This window comes from Saimiri boliviensis, chromosome 11 (assembly GCF_048565385.1).
Source record: "Saimiri boliviensis isolate mSaiBol1 chromosome 11, mSaiBol1.pri, whole genome shotgun sequence".
Classification (NCBI taxonomy): Eukaryota; Metazoa; Chordata; class Mammalia; order Primates; family Cebidae; genus Saimiri; species Saimiri boliviensis.
This window is the reverse complement of record NC_133459.1, coordinates 51,516,825-51,539,656: the sequence shown is the minus strand read 5'-3', so window position 1 is coordinate 51,539,656 and position 22,832 is coordinate 51,516,825. Positions and strand designations below refer to the sequence as shown.

Below are 22,832 nucleotides of genomic sequence, written 5' to 3'. Positions count from 1 at the left end.
AGGTAATATCTTTACAATATTAAATCTTCCCAGCCATGAATATGGTATATCTTCACCTTTTCTTTAATATCCTTTGTGAAAATAACGTCTTTTTTTTTCCAACATAGACTTCTGTACAGTTCTTGCTAAGTTTATTCTTAGGTATTTTATATTGTTTTTGTTAATAATACATATTTGCATTAAATTTTATGGCTAGGCTATTGCAGATATATAGAAAATATACTAATCTTTTACTATTTATTTTGGAACTGGCTACCTGTTGAGTTCTCTTTAATTTCTAATAGCTTTTATTTCCTTTCATCTTTATTTTAGCCTTACATGTCTGCAATAATTTATACACAAAATTCTTCATTTTGGTATCATAATGTTAATTATTTTAAGAAAGACTTAAGTGTTTAAAATGTTCAGACACTGTGATAAGTATCTGAAACACTCAAACAATTACTGCCCCTGAGGAACTTACATAAACTGACATTAGATACTAACCTCTGTTTCTATGTATGCAGAGAGCCTGGCCTAAGTTTATTATTTCTTCTTGTTGTGTTTTGTTTTATAACAGCATTGAGATACAATTTACATCCCATAAAATTCACTCTTTTGAAGTATTCAATTCAGTAGTTGTTTTAGTATGTTCAAGGTTGTGCAGCCAAAACCACTATCTAATTTCACAGCATGCTTATTAACCCCAAAAGAAACTCATACCAGTTAACAGTCATTCCCTGTCTTCTCTATCCCTGAGCACCTGGCAACACTAATCTACTTCCTGTCTCTATAGATTTGCTTATTCCGGACATTTCATATAAATGAAATCATGCAACATATGGTCTTTTGTGACTGCTTCTTTCACTTAGCATGATGTTTTCAAAGTTTATCCACATTGACACACACATCATCAGTCCTTCAATCCTTTTTTTTTTTTTTTTTTTTTTTGAGATGGAGTCTCACTCTGTCACCCAGGCTGGAGTGCAGTAGCATGTCTCAACTCTCTGCAACCTCCTCCTCCCAGGTTCAAGTGATTCTCCTGCCTCCCAAGTAGCTGGGACTACAGGCAAGAACCATGTGCCCAAAAAAGCACTAAAAATTTTTGTATTTTTAGTAGAGAAACGGTTTTACCATGTTGGCAGGCTGACCTCCAACTCCTGACCTCAAGTGATCTGCCCATTACAGGGATGAGCCACCATGTCCAGCCTCCTTCAATCCTTTCTATAGCTAAATAATATTCCATTGTATGGATGTAACATACTTTGTTTATGTACTCAGCAGCTGATGGTTGTTTCCACTTTGCCTATTAGGAATAATACTGCTACAGACATTTGTGTACAAGATTTTGTGTGAACATAGGCTCTAACTTCTCTTGGTTACATATCTAGAAGTGGAATTGCTAGGTCATAAAGTGATGTTTAATTTTTTAAGGCACCCCTCCAAAGTGGCTACATCATGTTACAATCCTACCAGCAATTAATGAGGGTTTCCTGTTTCTCTACATCCTCACAAACAATTGTTATTGTCTTTTTTAATTTTGGTCAACCTACTGGGTGTGTCAACCTTTTCTTCTTTTTTTTTTTTTGAGATGGAGTTTTGCTGTCTCCCAGGCTAGAGTGCTGTGATGCGATCTCAGCTCACTGCAACATCTGCCTCTGGGGTTCCAGCAATTCTCCTGCCTCAGCCTCCCAAGTAGCTGGGATTACAGGCACACACTACGATGCCCAGTTAATTTTTTTGTATTTTTGGTAGAGATGGGATTTCACCATTGGCCAGGATGGTCTCAAACTCCTGGCCTCAAGTGATCCACCCACCTCAGCCTCCCAAAATGCCTGGGATTACAGGCGTGAGCCACCATGCCCAGCCTGGGTGTGTCAATCTTTTTCTTATACGTAGGTATACCCCCTGAGCCTACCTGGAATCTTGGACATGGGTCTTAGGACAAAACACTTGTTTTGTCCTAAAATATTTAGTGAGGGACTACTTATCTCAATAGTCATGGAGGCATCTCTTACATATGGGTATCCTGAAATTAACTACCAATCTTTTCTAGTTAAACCAAGAAACCAAAATTACTGTCAGGCTTTTCTTTTAAGTGAAAAAGAAATTCTCTTATGTTGACTTCCCTCAAAAGAGCTCACTTAAATTAATGTAAGTTAACTGTAGAAAAAATTACCAACAACAATACTAATATTTTGAGAGGCTTTCAAGTTTCTAATATTTTTATATATATAATTTCTTTAATCTTCACAAGGCTATACAAATAGTTGGGCAGACACTAATATTAGCTCATTAAGCAGAAAAAGCAATTGAGGGTCATAAAGATTAAGAATGCTTCTCCTCTGTGCTGCTGCCAAGTAGTCCACCTAACTAACATATCCGTCTGTCATTCTCAGGCTTCAACTTCTTAGTGACTCCCCACAGCCAACAGGATAAAGACATATTATCCAAGAGTCTTCGTGATCTGAAAGATATTTGTCTATTCTTACCTCCAACCACTTTCTCTTCCTCTTCCTCTTATGTTCCAACAATACTGAGCATGTTGAACTTATGTGCCAAGTGCTTGTACGCCTCCATGCCTTTACTCCTGCCCCATCCTAGGACAATCACTTCTTCTAAGCCCCCACTCCCACCCTGACCTCATCAATCAAGTCTCACATGCTAACTCTTTTGGGAAGGAGTCTCTGTCTCCACCATACTTTGATGGCCCTCTGCACATAAACCCATGTTACTTTTTTTCTTCTAGAAATAATTTTCCACGTCTCTCTGTGTTCCCTGAGGGGCAGGGATATATGGCTAGTGGGTATTACAACCAGAACTCAATCCCAGGTTGCTTTAATCCCAAATTCAATGCTATTTCCACTTAACCATACCACAGTCAAACTGTAGGTCACATCAACATTTCTAAACTTTAGCCGATGACAGTGGAGCTGTATTTGCCACCAAAAAATGAATTAAAATAAAGTTCAAAGTCTTCTTCACATTCCTTAAAATCTTTTATCTCTCAAGTTTCTATGAAAATAATCTATGAGAAGGGGTTAATAACATTAGCGTGCTAGGCCATCTGAGAGGTAGGCTTCCTCTACGGCCAGTGGTCCATGAATGACTATTTCCAGGTGTATCTATGCCATCTGCTTGCACAATGCCTCATGAATAGAGCTATGTGCAGACACCAACAAATTACGGCAGGAAAACACCAGCAAACATTTAGAAATTCTACCTGCACACTTGAAGAGAAATTCCTATAACCTTACTACTTATCCTCCTACCTCCTTAAAATAGATAGAGAATAATTTGCACTTGCTGTTACTTTTCAGAAACAACTGATCCTCTTATAAAATCACATCCCTTCGACAATAAAACATTTTCAATTGAAGTGGGAGTGAGAGAGGGTAAGGAAACTGATGAGGAGAGAGAGTTAAAAGGGAAAATAAAATACAATTGTGAAACTGGAGATCATTAGTATTAAGAAAGTTCTGAGTGCCTCCTTACTTGAAGAAAAGTACTTCTTTCTGAGTAGGCAAAAGGTTAAGGAGTAGGTCCTGTCGCAAACTTAATAGGGACAAAAAAATTAAGACAGAATTCAAAGAAGGGCAATGGAGAATTGCTAACAAAGACAGAAGTGGAAATAAAATCTTTTGCTAGGCTGCCTTTAGTAATACAGAAAATTCATGAATTGACAAAAGATTCCCAGACTTTTACTTGCTAGAGCTGCAAACACTTAGGAAACTAACAATCGTGGGAAGGAGAAAAAAAACAAGGGAACAAGGTTGGTAGGGAGGTTAGGAAGAAAAGAATTAAAATGGAGCAAGAGGCATACATTTGCAAAGCTAAAAGAATACTGTAAAATAAACACCACACTGCTTTGTTAATTCCAGTAATGAAGTAAGTATTCAATGACTGATATGCTGCCATACCTCACACTTCATAGTAGATAATCTCTACGTTAATTTATTTGACTTTTTTTTTTAGATGGAATAGGGTTGAAATAAATGAAGTAACTTGTCAGATACAACTATCCTATGTGTTCTGCAGGAATACATTGGCAGCATTTTAAAAAACCAAAACTTTTAAGCTAAGACTTTATAGAATGCAACTTTATTTTATAGGAATACATGTAATGAAAAAAATTCAAGAAACAATGAGAAATTTTTTTCTACTAGGTTAGCAAAGACTTTATTTATTTATTTATTTTTAATTTTAATTTTTGAGGTGGAGTCTCGCTCTGTCACCCAGGCTGGAGTGCAGTGGTGCAGTCTCAGCTCACTGCAACCTCCGCCTCCCAGGTTTAAGAGATTCTCCTGCCTCAGCCTCCCTAGTAGCTGAGACTACAGGCATGTACCATCATGTCTGGCAAATTCTTGTATTTTTAGTAGACACAGGGTTTTGCTATGTTGGCAAGTTTGCTCTTGAACTCCTGATATCAAGGGATCCACCCACCTCAGCCTCCCAAAATGCTGGGATTACAGGTGTGAGCCACCATGCCCAGGCCAAAGGTTTTTTAAAAAACTAGCCAACACAGTATCAGAGGTATAAAGAAAACATAGTTACTCTCCAACAATGTTGGAGAGTTACCCTATCTTTACAAAAATATAGTTACCCCATCTTTACAAAAATAAAAATAAATTTTTTAAAATGAAAAAAGAATCATTCTCATGAATTGGTAATGTTTGTAAATTAGTACCCTCTTTCTGGTAGGTAGTTTGGCAATATGTATCAACACGCAAAATGCATATATCCAACCACCCAACAATTTTCCTCCTTTATTTCTATTAAATTGATCCTAGTTTAAATACTTAAAGATTGAGTGCAAAAGGAAATTTAGCTCAGCACTGTTTTACTTGAAAATGTTAAATAAACCTGATATTCATCATAGGAGGCTACTTAAATTAAGACAAATACATATGAATGCATACTATGTATTAAAAATGAGGGTAAGGATTTAGATTTATGGCCATGGAACATACTGTCAAAAGAAAAACATAGGTTATAAAACAGGTAGCCCCATGCACATGCATCCCAAGATGGCTGCAGGACAGGTCTGTAGCTTCTGGGCCAATGCCTGGCCCTGCTCTCCCTCAGGACGGTTATAGAGTATAATGAAAGTTCTGGAAATGTTGGGTCCTTTGACAAGACACATCAGTTATACCACCTTATTCTCATCCACAGTGCAATCATCTCAGATGTTAAAAGTCCTCTGCTCTGCAATAAGGGTTATGAGATAAGCACAACATTTGCCTTTCATACCATGGCTCTACCGTGAGTGAAATACAGTTTAAACATTCTATTTATTTCAGCCCACTTTGATCACCTTAATAGATGAGTAATTTGCATTGTGATTGTGGCTGTAACCATGCCTTGTATGGTCTCAAATCTATATCAATTATGAAATACATCTGGGCAGAGATTCACGCTTGTAATCCCAACACTTTGGGAGGTCAATGTAGAAGGATCACTTGAGCCCAGGGGCTCAAAGCTGCAGTGAGCCAAGATCATGCCACTGTACTCCATTCTGGGTGACAGAGCGAGATTGTTTCAAAAAAGAAAGAAAGAAATTCCAAGATGCTTCTAAGTTTAAAACAATGAAATAAATATATATTTTGCCTGAAGAGAATAACTCTCTTTCTGGAGAGTTATTGTTAGATTGCCTTAGTATGGTTATTATCTATCAAGAACTAATTACTGTACATAAAAATAGATCTGCATATATAGTATAATAAAAAACAACAGGTATTGTGGCCAGGCACGATGGTTCATGCCTGTAATCCTAGCACTTTGGGAGGCCAAGGTGGCCAGATCACTTGAGTTCAGGAGTTCAAGACCAACCTGGCCAACAGGGTGAAACCCCATCTCTACTAAAAATACAAAAATTAGCCTGGTATGGTTGTGGGCCCCTGTAATCCCAGCTACTCAGGAGGCTGAGGCAGGAGAATCACTTGAACCAGGGAGGTGAAGGTTGAAGTGACCTAAGATTGTACCCCTGCACTCCAGCCTGGGTGACAGGGCAAGACCCTGTCTCAAAACAAACAGTTATTATACGACACTAGGTTAAAACTGTAAGTTAATATACACAGAAAGAGATGTCTGAAAGAATGCTAATCACTGTTAACATTTCAGTAAAGTCTGAGTGATAGAATCTGGGGAGATTTTAAACTTTAAAAGATTAAAACAAAAGTATAGCATAAAATGTATACTATACATATACATATTTCTGTATAGTATAAATTTTTTAAACTAGCATAATTTTTAAAACAAATTTTTTTTTTTTTTTTTTTTAAATTTGAGACGGAGTTTCGCTCTTGTTACCCAGGCTGGAGTGCAATGGCGCGATCTCGGCTCACCGCAACCTCCGCCTCCTGGGTTCAGGCAATTCTCCTGCCTCAGCCTCCTGAGTAGCTGGGATTACAGGCACGCACCACCATGCTCAGCTAATTTTTTTGTATTTTTAGTAGAGACGGGGTTTCACCATGTTGACCAGGATGGTCTCGATCTCTCGACCTCGTGATCCAACCGCCTCGGCCTCCCAAAGTGCTGGGATTACAGGCTTGAGCCACCACACCCGGCCAAAACAAAATAAAAATTTTAACTAAGAAATCAAACACAATTTCTTTTTACAAAGAATTTTGAAATATGTACAAAAAAGGCTCATTTTAAATATTTATTCTTTTGAATGATGTTAAGTAAAATCTTTTTAATTCAAAAAAAATTACACCAAAATAAATTAGAATCCCTTTACATTTGAACTTTGCCCGTGACTGAATAACCCTGACAAAGAGGACCTAGAAAAGAGTGACAATTTAAACAGTATTTATCATATAGTTCTTTAGCTCTAATCTGGAGATTTATACATTTCTGAAATGCATTCCTTTCAGAATTATAAGGAAGCCTTAACAGACACTCAGAAATCTAACTACACTCAATAGTTGACAACATGACATAAATTTGCAATTTATACCACCTTGTGGCAACACCTGAAACCTGTCTGCTTCCTCTAGCCTCAGGGTCCTTCCTGGCAATATTTTACATAAATCTTACCTCTTCAAGTTTCTTCTCAATCTCCTTAAAGACGAGATTTGCCTTAAATCCATCACTTGCAGAGCTGGTTGGAACAGCTTCAATTTGATGAGTTCTAAAAGAAGTAGGGGAAATAATTTGTTTCAATTCATGGAGTCACATAGGTACTAGGTTTTTCAACATTTATAAAATAGTTATTTTCAAAATTTTCAAAAACCCTAAGAACAGAGATTTGCAAATCTTATCCAAGGGAAATATTTAGTAAGTAAGCATAAAAAACAATTAATCTTTTCTTCCATTTTTTCAACAAATAATCAGCTCATTAGGAACTAGAAATTTTTCTTGAAAATATAGTAATCCAAAGAAGCTACCCTCATGAATCTTACATGCTACTGAAGAAGACAATTTAGAAACAAAAAATAAATAAATAACATAGTTAGCTGGGCACAGTGGCTCATTATCTGTAATCCTAGCACTTTGGGAAGCCACGGTAGGCAGATTGCTTCAGCTCAAGAATTTGAGACCAGCCTGGGCAACATGGCTCCACAAGAAATACAAAAATTAGCCAGGTGTGGTGGCAGGTGCCTGTAGTCCCAGCTATTCCAGAGGCTGAGGTAGAATGATCGCTTGAGCCTGGGTGATGGAGCCAGACCCTGTTTCTAAACAAATAAATAAAGTTATTTATTCACTCTATTATGGTGGCATGCATCTGTAGTCCTAGCTACTCAGAAGACTAAACAGGAAGGATCGCCTAAGCCCAGGTGACAGAGGCTGCAGTGCGCTATGATCACACCATTGCACTCCACTCTGGGTGACCCAGTGAGCCCCTGTCCAAAAAAAAAAAAAAAAAAAAAAAAAAGTGCAGCAGTTGTTCAATAAGCATCTATCTTTTTTACCCCTCTCCTTTCATGTATGTCTCCCTGAAGCCCTCCAATCCATTTCTCCTTCCTCTTTCCCTTTTCCTTCTATCATTTCATACTTTTTTTTCCCCCTCCCATAGGGACTCTGTTGCCCAGGCTGAGTGCAGTGGTGCAATCACAGCTTACTGTAATCTGGAACTCCTGGGCTCAGGCAATCTTGCTTCAGCCTCCCAAGTAAGCTGGGACTATAGATGCATGCCACCATACCCAGCTAATTTGTTAAAATTTTTGTAGAGACAGAGGCCTTGTTATGTTGCCCAGGCTGGTCTCAAACTCCTAGGCGCCACTCGATCCTCCCTACATTGGCCTCCCAAAGTGCTGAGATTACAGATGTGAGCCACCATGCCTGGCCTCATTTCATAAATATCTAATGACTTCTTGCTACATGCCAAGGAAGACATTTCAAAACACTGGGGATATAATGGTGAACAGATCAGACCCAGTCCCTGCACTCACTGAGTTTATATTCTTCCAGTGGAGGAGAAAAAGAAGTAAACACAAAATAACTGCAAAATGTAGCAAGTATTATGAAACAGAGGAGTAGGGTGACTATAATTTACTATGTATTTACATTTCTAAATACCAAAAGGAGAATAATTCAAATATTTCCAGAATAAAGAAAAGACAAATATTTAAGGTGATGGATATCCCAAGTACACTGATTTGATCTTCACAAATTATATGATGTATTAAATTATTACTTGTACCCTGAGACTATGTACATCAGTTATGCATGATTAAAAAATAATGTTAAGCCGGGCACGGTGGCTCAAGCCTGTAATCCCAGCACTTTGGGAGGCCGAGGCGGGTGGATCACAAGGTCGAGAGATCGAGACCAACCTGGTCAACGGGGTGAAACCCCGTCTCTACTAAAAATACCAAAAATTAGCTGGGCATGGTGGCGCATGCCCGTAATCCCAGCTATTCAGGAGGCTGAGGCAGGAGAATTGCCTGAACCCAGGAGGCGGAGGTTGCGGTGAGCCGAGATCGCGCCATTGCACTCCAGCCTGGGTAACAAGAGCGAAACTCCGTCTCAAAAAAAAAAAAATAATAATAATAATGTTAAATTAAAGAGGAACCTACTTTAGGCACAACAGTCAAGGAATGATCCCTAACTAAGACCTTATTAAAGGAGGAAAGGAGCTAGCCATTTAAAGAGGAAACTGCAAAGATCCTGAGGGAGAAAGGAGCTTGGTATGTTAAAAGAAAGTAAAATAAAACCAGAGTCTCTATAACACAGTAGGTGTGGGGAGAGTGACATGAAATGAAATTGGAGAAATAGGCAGGCCAAACGATGAGGCAGGCAGGCCAAAGTAGGGAATTTGGAAATCCACAGAAATGATAACAGGGAAGTGAAATTGTTTGATTTGTGATTATTCTTACAACAGTGTGCAGAATTAACGAGGATGGAGAGAGGAGCAAGAGGTGTGGGCACTAGTTAGGAGGCTGTCGGAATAGTCCAGATAGGAGGTGATGGTGGCCTGGTCTACAGAGGCAGTCTGCCAGTAGAGATGGAGAGGGAACAGATTTGAAATAGAAATAGAATCTACAAGCCCTGCTGTGGGAGTGAGGGAGATACAGAGGAAAGGGCAAGGATTACCCAGGCATTTGGCCTGAATAACTGGGTGATAGAGATGCCATTACTAGGACAAAGAGGAATGTAGTGGGAATAGAGGGGATCCAAGTTCTGTTTTAGGCACATTAAGTATAACATTTTCTAAAATAAGAAAGCCACTGGATATGAGAGTCTGGAGTTCAGTGGAGAGGTCCAGCTAGAGATAAAATGGAGTAATCATTAGCACAGTGAAAGCACGTAAATCCCTGGGCAGGGACTGTAAGAGAATTATAGGGAAACAAGAGAGCACAGGGCAATGCCCTTTAGACCTCCATCACTCAGAGGTCAGGGACAGAAGGGAAAGCAGCAGCCAGTGATGCAAGAGGAAAACCAGAAGAGCATGGTGTCACAGGAGCCAGAAGCAAGATTCCAGGACGGAGGAGCAAACTGTCAAATGCTGTCACAAGGTCAAGTACCCACTAGATGTGGCACATGGAGAGTACAGATGACCTGACCTTGACAAAGCAGTTTTAAGTGGAGGGTGAAGTCAGACTATAGTGAATTGAAGAATGAATAGGAGAAGGAAATAGACACAGCGTGGCTCTTTTGAGACATTAGCTTTAGGGGAACAGTAAAATGAGGTGGTCTCTGGAGAGGAATGTGGTGGTATCAAGGAAGAGTTGTGGGAGCTTTCTTGGTTGGGGGGATAAAAATGAGATCTTTACTTTGACTAATCTCTTAAAGAAATGTAGCCTTTCCAGCCAGGCGTGATGGCTCATGCCTGTAATCCCAGCACTTTGGGAAGCTGAGGCAGGTGGATCACCTGAGGTCAGGAGTTCAAGAACACTCTGGTCAACAAAGTGAAAACCTGTCTCTACTAAAAATACAAAAATTAGCCAGGCATGGTGGTTGGCACCTGTAATCCCAGCTACTTGGGAGTCTGAGGCAGGAGGATTCGCTTGAACCCAGAAGACAGAGGTTGCAGTGAGCAAAGATCATGCTACTGCACTCAAGCCTGGGCGACAGAACTCAAAAAAAAAAAAAAAGGAATGTAACAGAATGGAATGGAGGAAGGAAGGAAGGGAGGGAGGGAAGGAGGAAAATGTAATGTAACATTTCCTTCTGGCTGTGGGCAACCTCTGTCTCCCAGGTTCAAGCGAAATCTTGTGGCCTATGACAGGATGAAGAGACTCAAGCAAAGAAAGAGGATCAGATGGGTGCAATTCTAGTGTAGTGGGTCTGAAGGTCTTGGGATGGAAGTTGAGGAAGTTTGGGTTTAATGGCTTCCATTTCTCAATAATGTATAAGGCAAAGAAATCAGCAGAGAGTAAGCGTGAAAGGGAGGGTGTGGAGAGTCTAAATTCAAAAGTGAGCCTACTAGAGGAATCATAATAATATATAAACAAGGAATGGAACCTTAGCTCCAGCAAGCTGACTCTGTAGTCCTCAGAGCACAGAATGCCACCTCACACCTCTATGCCTTTGCCACTGCTGATCCCTGGGTCCAGAATATCTCCATCTTAGCAAACTCCATTTCTCCCTTCAAGACCCAGTCCTTTCAGGAAACTCCTCTTCTGTGAAACCCTACTAAATGTTAACGGCTTAAAAGCAGATACCCTACCTTTTCTTAAAAAAAAAAAAAATCTCTGTATTGACAGTTCCCAGCACATTATAGGCATTTAGTGAATAGTAACTGAATGGAACTGAAGTTACACTGACTTCTCCCTTGCCTAACTCCTAATTCCTTCCTGTTCTATTCAGAGCAGAATTATCTATGGTACACTATAGCTTCTCGGTCAAAAGTCTTGAGTACATGACCTGAAATCAAGCAGCCATAGCTAGTTCTCCACAAGCCAATTTCATTTCATTGGTCCAATGTTTCAGCTACCTTTTTTTTGAGACATAGTCTTGCTCCGGTCACCAGGCGCCAGGCTGGAGTGCAGTGGCACGATCTCAGCTCACTGCAACCTCTACCTCCCAGGTTCAAGCAATTCTCTTGCCTCAGCCTCCCGAGTAGCTAGGACTACAAGCGTGCATCACCATGCCCAGTAATTTTTGTATTTTTAGTAGAGACAGGGGTTTCACCATGTTGACCAGAATGGTCTTGATCTCTTGACTTCGTGACCCGCCTGCCTCGGCCTCCCAAAGTGCTGGGATTATAGGCATGAGCCACCATGCCCAGCCTGTTTCGGTTACTTTTAATCATCACTATGCCCTTCTCCAAACTTGCCAGGTCTTGCATGTTCCCAAAGGTCACAGATGTGTCTTTTATCTTGCTTGTTTTGAAAAGCTCATGAAGTTAGTGATTAACCAACTTTCTATCCAGATTAAGATAAAAGTTAATACGTAAAGTTTTATCAATATTTTCTGAAAACCCCTCATTCCTTGAAATTTGATATGTGCCCCGCTCTAAGAAAACTGAATATGCCAACTGAAACTCAGAAAGAGAATATTCACATTCACAAAAGGACATTCCTCATGATTTCTTTACATACAAAGTTCTTTTATCAGAAACTATTCCAGTTGGTTTTATTTTTTTTAATTTGGTTTGTATAGGTTTCCTAGAATAAATCTAGTATTTAAATATTGAAAGGAACCTTCAAGATAAAACCAGCAAATATCCTACTCAGCATATGAATTTCCTCCATGATTCTTGAAAATGTTCATTCCGAGTCTAAAACAGGCTATGCTACAATATCAAAGACTGACAGCACAGAATAGCCAGGAAAACAGAAGCACCGGACTCAGAACTTGATTCCTACCACTCAAGACCCTCTCTCCTTAGATAAATTGTTTTAACTCTGATCATCAATCTTATCTATAAACAGAAATACCTAGGTATGGGGCTTTTATGAGGATTAAACAAAGAAGCACATGTGAAACACCTCGTGTGGTCCTGGCACATACCAGGCTCTCAAAAAGTGACTGTGAAAGCACTCTTACAACTCAATAATTAAAATACAAAGACCCCAATTTTAAAATGCCAAAGGATCTCAACAGGCTTTCCTCCAAAGAAGATAGACACATAGCCAATAAGCATAAGAAAAGATGCTGATCATCAACAGCCATCAGGGAAAGGTAAAGCACAATGAGGTACCACTTCACAACACTAACATGGCTAAAACAAAAAAGATACATAAGAAGTAATGACAGGATGTGGAGAAACTGGAACCTTTATACAATGGAATATTATTCAGCCATAAAAAGGAAGTACTAATATATGCTACAACATGGATGAATCTTGGCAACATTATGCTAAATGAAAGAAGCCAGTCACGAAAGTCCACAGTGTATGATTTCATTTATACACAATGTCCATAACAGGCAAATCCATAGAGACAGAAAGTAGGTCAGTGTTTGCCAGAGACTTCAAGGAGGAGGAACTACTAATGGGTACACACTTTCTCTCGAGGTGATGAAAATTTTCTAAGATTAATTGTGGTGATAACTGCACAACTTTGTGATATACTAAAAACCACTGAATGTACACTTAAAATGGGTGAACTGTAGACATATGAATTACATCTTAATAAAGTTATTTGAAATGGTTTTTAAAAAGTGGTTGATGAGGCTGGGCATGGGGGCTTATGCCTGTAATCACAGCACTTTGGGAGGCCAAGGCAGGTGGATCACATGAGGCCAGGAATTCAAGACCAGCCTGGACAACATGGTAAAACCCCATCTCTACTAAAAATACCAAAATTAGCTGGGCCTGGGCCTGGTGGCCTACGACTGTAGTTCCAGCTACTCAAGAGGCTAAGGCACAAGAATCACTTGAACCCAGGAGGCAGAGGTTGTAGTGAGGTGAGATCACAGCACTGCACTCCCGCCTGGGCAACAGGGCAAGATTCTATCTTAAAAAGGAAAAAAGGCTGAGTTCAGTGGCTCACACCTGTAATGCCAGCACTTTGGGAGGCTGAGGTGGACAGATCACTTTAGGTCAAGAGTCCGAGACCAGCCTGGCCAACATGGGAAACCCCATCTTTACTAAAAATACAAAAATTAGCCAGCTAGGCATGGTCGTGCATGCCTGTAGTCCCAGTTACTAAGGAGGTTTAGGCAGGAAAATCACTTAAACCCCAGAGTCAGAGGCTGCAGTGAGCCAAGATAGCACCACTGCACTCTTGCCTAGGAAACAGAGCGAGACTCTAACTCAAAAACAAAAAAGTGGTTGATGGCCAGGCATGGTGGCTCATGCCTGTCATCTGAGCACATTGGGAGGCTAAGGTAGGTGGGTCACTTGAGCCCAAGAATTCAAGGCCAACCCGGGCAACATGGCAAAACCCCACCTCTACAAAAAAATACAGAAATTAGCTGGGCATGACGGCATGTGCCTGTGGTCCCAACTACTCAGGATGCTGAGGTGGGAAGATTTTCTGAGCCTGGGGAGGTCAAGGCTGTGGCAAGCCATAACATCACTGCAATCTAGCCTAGATGACAGAGTGAGACTCTGTCTAAAAAAAAGTGGTTGCTTTCTTAGTATTTGGGAAGAATATAAAGTCCTGTATTATAATCAAACCTTCATCTCTAAAACTAGTATTTAACTAGTAATCAGCTTGTTCTGATTGGAGACAGTTGTGCAGTACACATAAGTTTCAGGGAATATCAAGTTTATTTGTAATCAGCTACTCCCCATGACATGACCTCCAAGCAGGCACATGGTTCCATCACATATAGAAATACAGCCCAGAGAGTTGAGTTGGAAAACAAACAAAGAAACCTCACAGATTGTGGTGGGAGATATAACAAGATCCTCTTTGGCCAAGCTGTGGGCTTCAATGAGTTGGGTATGTTCGCCATTCCATACTAAAAATTTAAGTTCATTTTTTTTCCAAATCCTAGGTAATATTTATAATTAATAAATAAAACAATTTTCAGGCTGGGCACAGTGACTCACACCTGTAATCCCAGCACTACAGGAGGCCAAGGTGGGCAGATTGCTTGACTCCAGGAGTTTGAGACCAGCCTGGGCAACATAGGGAAACCCTGTCTCTATAAAATTAAATTAAATTAAACTAAAATAAACCTTTTTTTTTTTTTTTTTTTTTTTATGACAGAGCCTTGCTCTGTCAACCCAGGCTGGAATGCAGTGGCACAATTTCAGCTCACTGCAACTTCCACCTCCCAGGTTCAGCGATTCTCCTGCCTTAGCCTCCCAACTAGCTGGGATTACATGCACTGCCACATCCGGCTAATTTTTGTGTTTTTAGTAGAAACGAAGTTTCATCATGTTGGTCAGCTGGTCTCAAACTCCTGACTTTGTAATCTGCCCACCTCGGCCTCTCAAAGTGCTGGATTACAGGCATGAGCCACAGCACCCAGCCAATAAAACCATTTTTGACCTTTACCAGTGACAAGACTAGAGAAATAGGAAAGAAGAAAGGAAAATGCACTGGGAAATAAAAAACCAACCATTTATTGAGCAACTACAATGTGTGGCAGATATTTTTAAATTGGTTATTTTCTGATCCTTAAAGTACGTATCTTCAATATTTTCTTTTTTTTTTTTTTTTTTTTTGAGACGGAGTTTCACTCCTGTTACCCAGGCTGGAGTGCAATGGCGCGATCTCGGCTCACCGCAACCTCCGCCTCCTAGGTTCAGGCAATTCTCCTGCCTCAGCCTCCTGAGTAGCTGGGATTACAGGCACGCGCCACCATGCCCAGCTAATTTTTTGTATTTTTAGTAGAGACGGGGTTTCACCATGTTGACCAGGATGGTCTCGATCTCTTGACCTTGTGATCCACCCGCCTCGGCCTCCCAAAGTGCTGGGATTACAGGCTTGAGCCACTGCGCCCGGCCCTCAATATTTTCTAAATAAAGAAAAGGCTAAATTAATATTTTCAAAGCAGGTTGTGTGATCAAAAAGTTGAAAGGTGCTCTGCTCACTGATCAAACCTGTCTCTGATGGCTGGGCATGGTGGCTTATGTCTGTAATCCCAGCACTTTGGGAGGTCAAGGCAGGCGGATCACTTGAGTTCAGGAGTTTGAGACCAGCCAGGACAACATGGCAAAACTCCATCTCTACTAAAAATACAAAAATTAGCCAGGAATGGTGGCACGTGCCTGTAATCCCAGCTACTCAGGAGGCTAAGGCACAAGAACCGCATGAACCCAGGAGGCGGAGGCTGCAATGAGCCAAAATAGCACCACTGCATTCCAGCCTGGGTGACAGAGCAAGACTCCATCTAAAAATAAAAAAAAAGAAAGAAAGAAAACCTGTCTCTGGTAATTCTAGTCTATAAAATTTAAAAAGATGTCACGTACAAGTGACGTTTATCTAGTTTTATAAATTCCTCATTCTAACTGCTAACAAACTGGTGGCTACATGAGTATGGAAACAGATATACATCACATTTAAGATTATTGTGTGTATTTCTTAAATATCCATTTTGAAACAAAACTAAAGTAATGCTTATGTGTGTCTACCATGCCTGCTGAAAAGGCCTAAAAGTAATAATAACGAGCACACAGCTAGCAGCCATTTGTGGTTTCCATATACCATTCTCTGCTAAAAGGAATCAGGACTCAGAGAAATGACTGATCCTTGGGCTGAGGCACAGAAAGCACAAGATGAGCCTGGAATCTCTTCTTCAGCCAGAAAGTAAGGTACTCATAGGGACAAATGAATCAACTTGATTGGTTTCCACTGGCCAAATCAGGGCCACTGTGAACATCGAAATAATTGATACCACTTTGCTATAACCCAGTGAATACAATAAGAATTCATGAGTTTGTATGTATGTGTGTTTGTGTATGTATATATAGCTATACATGAATAAATTTTGAAATGGAAGACAAGGGAAAGCTCTTCTTTACAGAAATAATGCCAGTTAGTAAGTATAGAAAAGATGATATTATCTCAAAGTATCTTGCCACAAATTACTTATTAACTACAAAGAAAAGAATAGCAACTTTTCTGGCTGGCTGCTGTGGCTCACGCCTGGAATCCCAGCACTTTGAGAGGCTAAGGCAGGCAGATCACAAGGTCAGGAGTTCAAGACCAGCCTGACCAACGTTTTGAAACCCTGTCTCTACTGAAAATACAAAACTTAGTTGAGCATGGTGGTGGGTGCCTATAGTCCCAGCTACTCAGGAGGCTGAGGCAGGAGAGTCGCTTGAACCCGGGAGTAAGAGGTTGCAGTGAGCCAAGATCGTGCCACTGTACTCCAGCCTGGGCAACAGAGCAAGACTCCGTCTCAAAAAAAAAAAAAAATAGCAACTTTTCAGAGGAAAACATGGTAGATGCCACACTAAATGAGCAAAGCTAACAACACCAATATGGGTTAAACAACCTCATGCCCTCTAGATGTGATGCACCTAGAAGGACACAACATTACTTAATCCTGCAAAAAATGTATAATCTGAATCTAATTTGGGGAAATATTAGGCAACTGCAAACTGAGAAACATTCTATTATTAAAGAATATACTTGTACTCTTCAAAAAAATCATGGTTAAGAAATACAAAGTCTGAGGGATTACTTCACATTAAAGGAAACTAAAGAGACATGAAAGCTAAATGCATTTTTAGGGATTTCTCCTGACAGGGAGAAAAAATAAAGCTTAGAGTTTATTTTATAAATATATTATTGAGACAGTTGTTGAACTATGACTATGTGTTATCTGAACAACCTCACAGTATTGTAACCATGTTAATTATTTTTTTTAAACAGTCTTGCTCTGTCGCCTAGGCTGGAGTACAGTGGAACGATCTTGGCTCACTGCAACCTCCACCTTCCAGACTCCAGTGATTCTCGTGCCATGACCTACTGAGTAGCTGAGAATACAGGCAAGTGCCACCACGCCTGGCTAAGAGGGTGGTTTCACAATGTTGTCCAGGCTGGTCTCAAACTCTTGACCTCAAGCCATTCACTTGCCTCAGCCTCCCAAAGTGCTGGGATTACAGGCATGAGAAATCACACAAAGTCCCTATTAAATTTCTTGATTTTTATAACTAGTGTGGTTAAGCGAAAAAAAAAAAAAAAAGGCCATTGTTTCTACAAATATATACTGAAATATTTAGGGATAAAGGAGGATAACAACTCCACCTGGCTGGGCATGGTAGCTCACGCTTGTAATCCCAGCACTTTGGGAGGCTGAGGCAGGCAGATCACGAGGTCAGGGTTCAAGACCTGCCTGGCCAACGTGGTAAAACCCCATCTCTACTAAAAATACAAAAAAATTAGCTGGGCATGGTGGCAGGAACCTGTAATTCCAGCTACTCAGGAGGCTGAGGCAGAGAACTGCTTGACTCCAGAGGCGGAGTTTGCAGTGAGTCAATATCGCACCACTGCACTCCAGCCTGGGTGACAGAGCGAGACTCCATCTCAAAAAAAAAAAAAAAACTCCACCTTTCTCTCAGATAGTTAAAAGCATACATAGATATAAATATATGCAGAGGAAAAACAATAAGGCAAATGAGCAAAATATCAACAATTGGTAAATCTAGATAGAAGGTATAAGGGAGTTCCTTGTATTATTCTTAGAATTTTTTCCTGTTTGTTTGAAATTACCTAACAAGTTCTGATTGTAAAAGAAATTCAAGCCAGGCGCAATGGCCCATGTCTGTAATCCCAGCACTTTTGGGAGGCTGAGGTGGGTGGATCACCTGAGGTCAGGAGTTCGAGAACAGCCTGGCCAACATGGTGAAACCGCATCTCTACTAAAAATGCAAAAATTAGCCAGGCGAGCACCTGTAATCCCAGCTACTTGAGAGGCTGAGGCAAGAGAATCACTTGAACCAAGGCGGCGGAGGTTGCAGTGAGCCGAGATCATGCCACTGCACTCCAGTCTGGTGACAGAGCAAGACTGACTCAAAAAAAAAGAAAGAAAAAGAATATCTTTTCATATTCTATAGGATAAATTCCAAACTCCTGAGCATTGCATTTGAATCACTTCAAAACATAATCCCACTTTGTCCCTCCACCCAGGCATACACAAAATAATCTACTCTCTACCCACACAGCGTAAGCCCCTTGCCAAACCTCCTTGTATTTGCAAATTTCTATACCTATGTACAGACTTGGAATGCCCTTCCCCTATATTTCTGTTGGGCAATCCTAGTCATCTCAGCTCAAATTTACTTCCTTCATAATAATTTCTTCCTCTGAGCTTCTAGAGCATTTTGAAAAAAGTATGTTGCTTTCCCCACATATTGAGAGGACCACACTTCTTGGGCCTAAGTATGTAGCAGCTGTTCCATTAGAGTTAGCTAAGTGAGTAACAAAAAAAAATCAGAACATGTGCAATGGGTAGCTTAAAATTATTCTGTTTAAAACCAAACCACAACCACATTTTAAAACTGTATCTGCACTTAACTTAATCAGAGTTAAGAATTACTCCCCTAGGCCGGGCGCATGGCTCACGCCTGTAATCCCAGCACTTTGGGAGGCTGAGGCGGGTAGATCACGAGGTCAAGAGATCGAGACCATCCTGGTCAACATGGTGAAACACCATCTCTACTAAAAATACAAAAAATTAGCTAGGCCTGGTGGTGCGTGCCTGTAATCCCAGCTACTCAGGAGGCTGAAGCAGGAGAATTGCCTGAACCCAGGAGGTGGAGGTTGCGGTGAGCCGAGATCACGCCATGCACTCCAGCCTGGGTAACAAGAGCGAAACTCCGTCTCAAAAAAAAAAAAAAAAAAAAAAAAACACGAATTATTCCCCTAATTTTGGCTGTCAATAATATCTGTAATATTTCAAGCCAATTTCTCATTAATCATTAATATAATTTCTGAATTGTTTTCATGCTTCTGCCTTCCCAGAAGTGTCAACTCTGGATAATGAGAACTGTCCTTTCTTCTAGTTATTTAGTATCTTGAAAGTAAAAGAACTGAGAATTCCACATTTAAAATAAGTCTGTTACCCCAAATTAGTAACTTTCTAATCTGAGCAAATCAGAAAGCAACACTAACATGATGACTATGGTAATTCTTTATAGTTTTAACTCTTTACTAAGGATTTTTAACTCCAAATATGAACTGAATAGAATTTCAGAGTCAATAGAGAACCAATGAATCAGATTTAGGAGGAAAATTAAGATTCCGTGGGGAGCAGTGGCTCACGCCTCTAATCCCAGCACTCTGGGAGGCCAACGCAGTCAGATCACTTGAGGTCAGGAGTTTAAGACCAGCCTGAACAACATGGTGAAACCCATCTCTACTAAAAATACAAAAAATTAGCCAGATGTGGCGGCATATGCCTGCAATCTTAGCTACTTAGGAGGTTAAAGCACAGGAATCACTTGAACTCAGGAAGCAGAGGTTGCAGTGAGCGGCAATCACCCCACCTTACTCCAGCCTGGGCGACAGAACAGGACTCTGTCTCAAAAAAAAGAAAAAAAGACCCACAAAAACTTAAGATTCAATACCTTTTATTCCAATTTAATAAACCCATAAGAGATTCTAGGAACAAGAGATGTAAGTCACAGTCTTAGGCCTTAAGGATTTCGTATGATAAAGGGAACCAAACCAACAAGATAGTACTCAAAAATGTACGAAGTGCTGTGGATATTCAGAGAGATAGTATTTGAGATGGGTTTTAAAATATAAGTTTTACAACAGAAATTATATTCTGGGCAGAGAAAGAGGAGAAGAGAAGAGATCCAAGCGCTTACAGAAGAATATAATGGACTCAGTAAAAGAAGTGTATCTCATATCCTTTGTTGGAGAAACAAAAAAGTGCAAATAAATGATTAAATAATTACCAAGAATTTCCAAAGAAAAAAGGGAGCCAATTAATGTCAAAAGCTACAGCAGAGTTAAACAGAATAAATAGGAAAAATAAAGACAAGGTATTTCAATTTCACTTAGATACTTGTGGCCGTACCTCAATGGTTAGGTAAAAAAATTAGACTGTGAGGTATTCCGGCTTGGAAAAACAAAGGTGTCTCAACATAAAAGACTCATCATGAAAAAGAACAATTAAGGCCAGGAGAAAAAGAGATCTAAGGGAAGACGTGAACAGGTATGCTGCCAGAGGGAAAGGAGCCAATGGAAAGATAAGGGAGTTACAGAAAGTGACTGGAAACAAAAGCATGGAAAAAGGAAAGTCTAGCCTTTGGCAGGAGGGGGCACTTTTTTCCTCTGGGGAGGAGCACTTCTCTGAGAGATGTGCAAAGCAGTTGACGGATCCTGAGTGGGATGGGAAAGAAAGTGCCTGCAAACTTGAGTACAGCCAGTTGAAGGAGAGGAAGAAAGTCAGCAAGAGACAAAAAGAATTCTAGCAACAACGAGGGTTTATTAGCTGGACTGGAAAATACAAATTTGCAAAGATCCAGTTAGCACATCTGGTGACTCCCCAAACCACCTCAGAAGGCTGGAAGGCCATGAGGAGAGATCTGCCTAAGTTACTCAGGTTGGTAGGGCCTAAGACCCATACCCAGCCAGCTCAGGCTTCTAGTTCAGCAGGCTGGTGACTATGCTGGCTCCTTTTTCAACAAAATTATCCTAAAGTTGGTTATATTTAAAACCTAAAGGCCACTTTTAAAGTCATGTTCTTAAAACAATGTAATGAGATACTTTTCCTTAAAGACTAAGACAATAAAATAATTTTTTACATGTAAAACATCATCAACTGTGAAAAGTCAGGAGGATTAACTGACACACAAAACTCAGAACGTCACTCACCTGGCGGCTTCGGGAAAACCCATCTTGTAGAGTGTTACAACCACAGCTCCTCCAAGGCCTAAATTATGCTGCAGAGCCACCTTTGCACCAGGAACTTGCCTCTCTCCGGCTTCCCCTCTCAGCTGCCAGCAGAGCTCCGCACACTGAGCCAGACCTAACAAATCGAACACAGAGCACTGAGTCTGTTGGATTAGAAAGCTGCCTCCCCCAGCTTTCTCAAGCCAGAAAAAGGATGTTTGTGACTTTAAATTAAAGCATTTGATTAAGCCGAGACCACGCTTGTCTAAATAGTAACTTCTCTTAAAACACTGAAGGGTTTTGCAGCTAGTTATTTTCTGTCTAAATTTCTTTCCTGCTCTCTTTAAACTTACTCAACCTGTTGTTTTCCAGCACGTTAAAAGAGAAAACACTGAATATACAATTCTCTAGTCCAGGGAAAACTGCTTAAAATTAATTTAATTTTATGATTTTTAATGCATCAAAAGAAGATAAACAAGGATTTCGAAGTTCACATTCCCTAAAAAGTTTAGCTAGTATGGGAAATTTTTCCTATTATTTTCTCCCAAGTAGTTCTCAACAAGAATGAGTTGTTCTCCACACCTATTCACATCTACTCACAAGAAAAGCTCTGGATTCACAAGGATAACATTCTGTCCCCTGAATAATAAAATCAAAGATGTTTAGAACTGAAAGGAACTTACCGATGTGAACACTGAGAAACAGAAAGGTTAAATAATCTGTGGTCACAAAGCAGGCTAATTCCAGAGATGAGGTTAGTTGAACCCATGATTCCAGATGTACAATTGTTTGCCTTTCCATCAGACCAGCTATTGAAGGGACACTGGGTTAAGAATGTTCTATCAGGATAGACTGGTCTGCAGATCTACTACTTATGTTGCCTTTTCTTCCATGCACATCCCCAGCCACAACTTCCAATTCCTGAGTACCTCTGACAATTTCCTATATAAACTCCAACTTCCCCAAGAAATTTAAGTGCTGCTTTTCATTTTTAAGCAATGTCTATATATTTACACACCATGTATCTTAAACACTGTTTAAAAATAGGTAGCTCCCAGTGTGGACAACATAGCAAGACCTGATCTCTACTAAAAATAAAACTTTTTAAAACCAGCCAGGCATGGGGGCACATGTCTGTAGTTTCTAGCTACTCAGGAGGCTGAGGAAGGAGGATGACCTGAGCCCAGGAAGTCAAGGCTGCAGTGAGCTATAATCATGCCACTGCACTCCAGCAGGGCAAGATTATAGGGTGAGACCCTGTCTCAGGAAAAAAAAAAAAAAAAAAAAAAAAAAAAGGAGGTAGCTCCACACCTGGTAATAATTTCTTGAATTATGAACATTTTAGAAATAATGAGGAAGGTCAAATTGAAATTATTATACCCCAACTTAGGGGCAATCAGTTTTACTGGAAATCTGCCTTTATAAAATGTCTAAATGAATATGTAAGATAAAAAATATTCAAACTGGTCTTAGATATACCGCTCGTTGTCTTCACAAAAGAATAGGTACAATTTACAACTACTTGAGAAAATACTCAATGTTGTCATTGATCAAACAGATACCGTTTTATGCCAATCAAATTGGTAAGAATGTTGAAAAATGAGAATAATCAATGCAGGGGAAACTATGGCAAGATAGCCACCCCCATATAGAACTGGTCAAAGTTTAAACCTGGACCACCTTTTTGGAAAGCAATGTACAAAGTTATTAAGAGTC

The 22,832-nt window shown here is 40.1% G+C and overlaps 1 protein-coding gene across 1 annotated transcript in view; it reads right to left on the bottom strand.

Annotated features, from left to right (window-relative positions):
• The window catches only part of SCP2 (sterol carrier protein 2), a 121,092-nt gene that overhangs the window by 17,019 nt on the left and 81,241 nt on the right, over window positions 1-22,832 (bottom strand). Inside the window, exons 12-13 of the mRNA XM_039474595.2 lie at window positions 21,099-21,252; window positions 7,018-7,111 (exon numbers count right to left, since the gene is read on the bottom strand). Of these exons, the coding sequence (XP_039330529.1) occupies window positions 7,018-7,111; window positions 21,099-21,252 (248 nt within the window). The remainder of the gene's footprint in view (window positions 1-7,017; window positions 7,112-21,098; window positions 21,253-22,832) is intronic.